This window comes from Spinacia oleracea, chromosome 5 (genome assembly GCF_020520425.1).
Source record: "Spinacia oleracea cultivar Varoflay chromosome 5, BTI_SOV_V1, whole genome shotgun sequence".
Taxonomy (NCBI): Eukaryota; Viridiplantae; Streptophyta; class Magnoliopsida; order Caryophyllales; family Amaranthaceae; genus Spinacia; species Spinacia oleracea.
The window spans coordinates 96,875,006-96,877,198 of NC_079491.1; the positions used below are offsets into that span (position 1 = coordinate 96,875,006).

The 2,193-nt window shown below is 44.6% G+C and overlaps 1 protein-coding gene across 1 annotated transcript; it reads left to right on the plus strand.

Annotated features, from left to right (window-relative positions):
• Nucleotides 1–811: 811 nt before the first annotated feature.
• On the plus strand, nucleotides 812–1,900 carry LOC110776926 (uncharacterized). The gene has a single exon (XM_021981498.2). It carries the CDS (start codon nucleotides 812–814, stop codon nucleotides 1,898–1,900), a length of 1,089 nt encoding a protein of 362 aa, XP_021837190.1.
• Nucleotides 1,901–2,193: the final 293 nt, after the last annotated feature.

The following is a 2,193-nucleotide window of genomic DNA, read 5'->3' on the forward strand; positions in this document are numbered from 1 at the left end:
TCCATCGGATTACCGGGATTACTTAGCTTCTTCGTTACGCCTGGGACAAAGGGCTTCGTTAGGGCCTTATCTGGGGGTGCCTGTGGATTTAGGAAGGTCGAAGTGTTCTTCATTCTATGACCTTGTGGATAAGATCGCGCGTCGTCTAGCTAATTTTGGTTCGTTGCACCTGTCTTCGGCGGCTAAGTTGTTGGTTATTAATTCATTTTTGATTGCTTCTATTACTCATGTGCTTTCTGTTTTTAAGATTCCTCAGTCGATTTGTGACCGTATTGATCGTCTTTGTCTGAGGTTCTGGTGGAGAACGTCTAAGGCTTCTCGGGGTATCTCCTTGATTTCGGCTGCAACGGTTCCTTTGCCTAAGGGTATGGGAGGCTTGGGAATTCGGAATATAAGAATGTTTAATCAGGCTTTGTTGGCCAAGTCAGCTTGGAGGATGGTGCATAATCCGCAACTCTTGGTCTCGCGCATGTTCAAAGCTAGATATCCTGCCTTGTCTCTTCGGAATGGTAATCCTAGAGTTTCTCGGCCTTCTTGGGGTTTCAGGAGTTTAGCTCAGGGTTTTCAGGTGCTAGGATTGGGTATAGCTTGGAAGCCGGGGTTGGGCACTAAGGTTCGTATTCTCGAGGATGTTTGGGTCTCAAAGGGTTTGGTTAAGTTCAAACCGAGTGCCATTGGGTTGGGTAATCCAACTCATGTTTCTTCTTTGCTTAATCCGCGTTCTTACGCGTGGGATGTTTCGTTAGTTCGTTCTCTCTTTTAGGATGACATTTCGAGCCAAATTCTAGCCTTGGAGCGCCCATCAGCTCCTATGGATGATTTTGTCTTTTGGAATTTCTCTCTTGATGGTGTGTTCTCGGTTCGCTCTGCTTATGCTATGTTATTGCGTAATAATCATAATGTTGCTTCGCCGGCTTCTAGTCCTTCTGCAGATTGGTGGAAGCACTTCTGGGGTTTGCATATTCTTCCTCGTTTTAAGGTTTTTATTTGGAAATTGGTGCGTCAGGGGCTTCCGTTGGCAGCTACTCTTCATCAGCGAGGCATGTCGATCGATCCGTCTTGCTCTTTCTGCCACCTCGATCCAGAAACTTCTTCTCACTTATTCAGGGACTGCCCTGTGATTGCTCATGTGTGGACTTCTGGTCCTCTTAGGACTTTCTGCCCGACTCATTCCGCTGGTTTGTTTGTTGACTGGTGTGTTTGCTTTGTGTGCAATATTCTGTCTTCTCCATTACATAATGCGCTTCTTGACCTTCTTGGCTCTATCCTTTGGAGTATTTGGGGTATTCGTAATGGGATACGGTTCCGTAATGCGGTGTGGGATCCTGGGGCCCTTTCAGTTATGGTTCAGGGTTGGGAGTCTAGGTGTATGGCGGCTCAGTTGCTCCGTCGTCCAATTCTCTCTCCGCACTTGAGAAAGGATCCTATTCCCCTGAAGTCTCCAGCTTGGAGTTCTTCTCTGATCTCTGTGCAGGATATGGGTTTTGATGTTTGGATTCTGTTTGATGGGGCTTGGGATGCTTCTTCAAATAATGCTGGGATTGGTTGGATTATTCAAGATCCTTCGTCCCTTCTGTGTATTGGGGGTGGGGCTCAGGCTTGTATTCTGGGGTCTGCTCTGCAGGCTGAGCTTTCTGCTTGCTTAGGGGCGATCAAAATGGCTCTTCATAAGGGTTTTTCGAGGCTAATGTTGTGCTCAGATTGTGCGGTTCTAGTCTGTCTGTTATCCAGGGATGACATCGCTCCGGTGGCGGTCTCTTGGATGGTTCAGGAGATTCGGGAGCTGCTTCGTTTATTATCTAAAGTTAGTATTCGCAAGGTCTCTCGTCGTTTAATTGCTTCGGCTCATGACCTGGCCACTTCCGCCAGGGAAAGGAAGCTTCTTAGTTATCGGTTTTAGTTTTTCTTTTGTTTTCCCTTTTGTTTGTTTCTACTTTTCTAGTCCTCTTTGTCAAAAAAAAAAAAAAAAAAAAACTAACAATATGTAATAAAGATTTATTGAGGATAAGATAATTATTTGGTTTAGATAATTATTTGATTTGACGAAAGCAAGTTTCAGTTCACCAAGAGTATGTATTTAATATTTTTTACCACTACAAGAATTTGTATCTTTAACGACAACCTAATTACGATAGGTCAAAAATTTCGTCGCAAAAGCCTTTTACGACGAGGCTAACAACCAAATAAAGACGG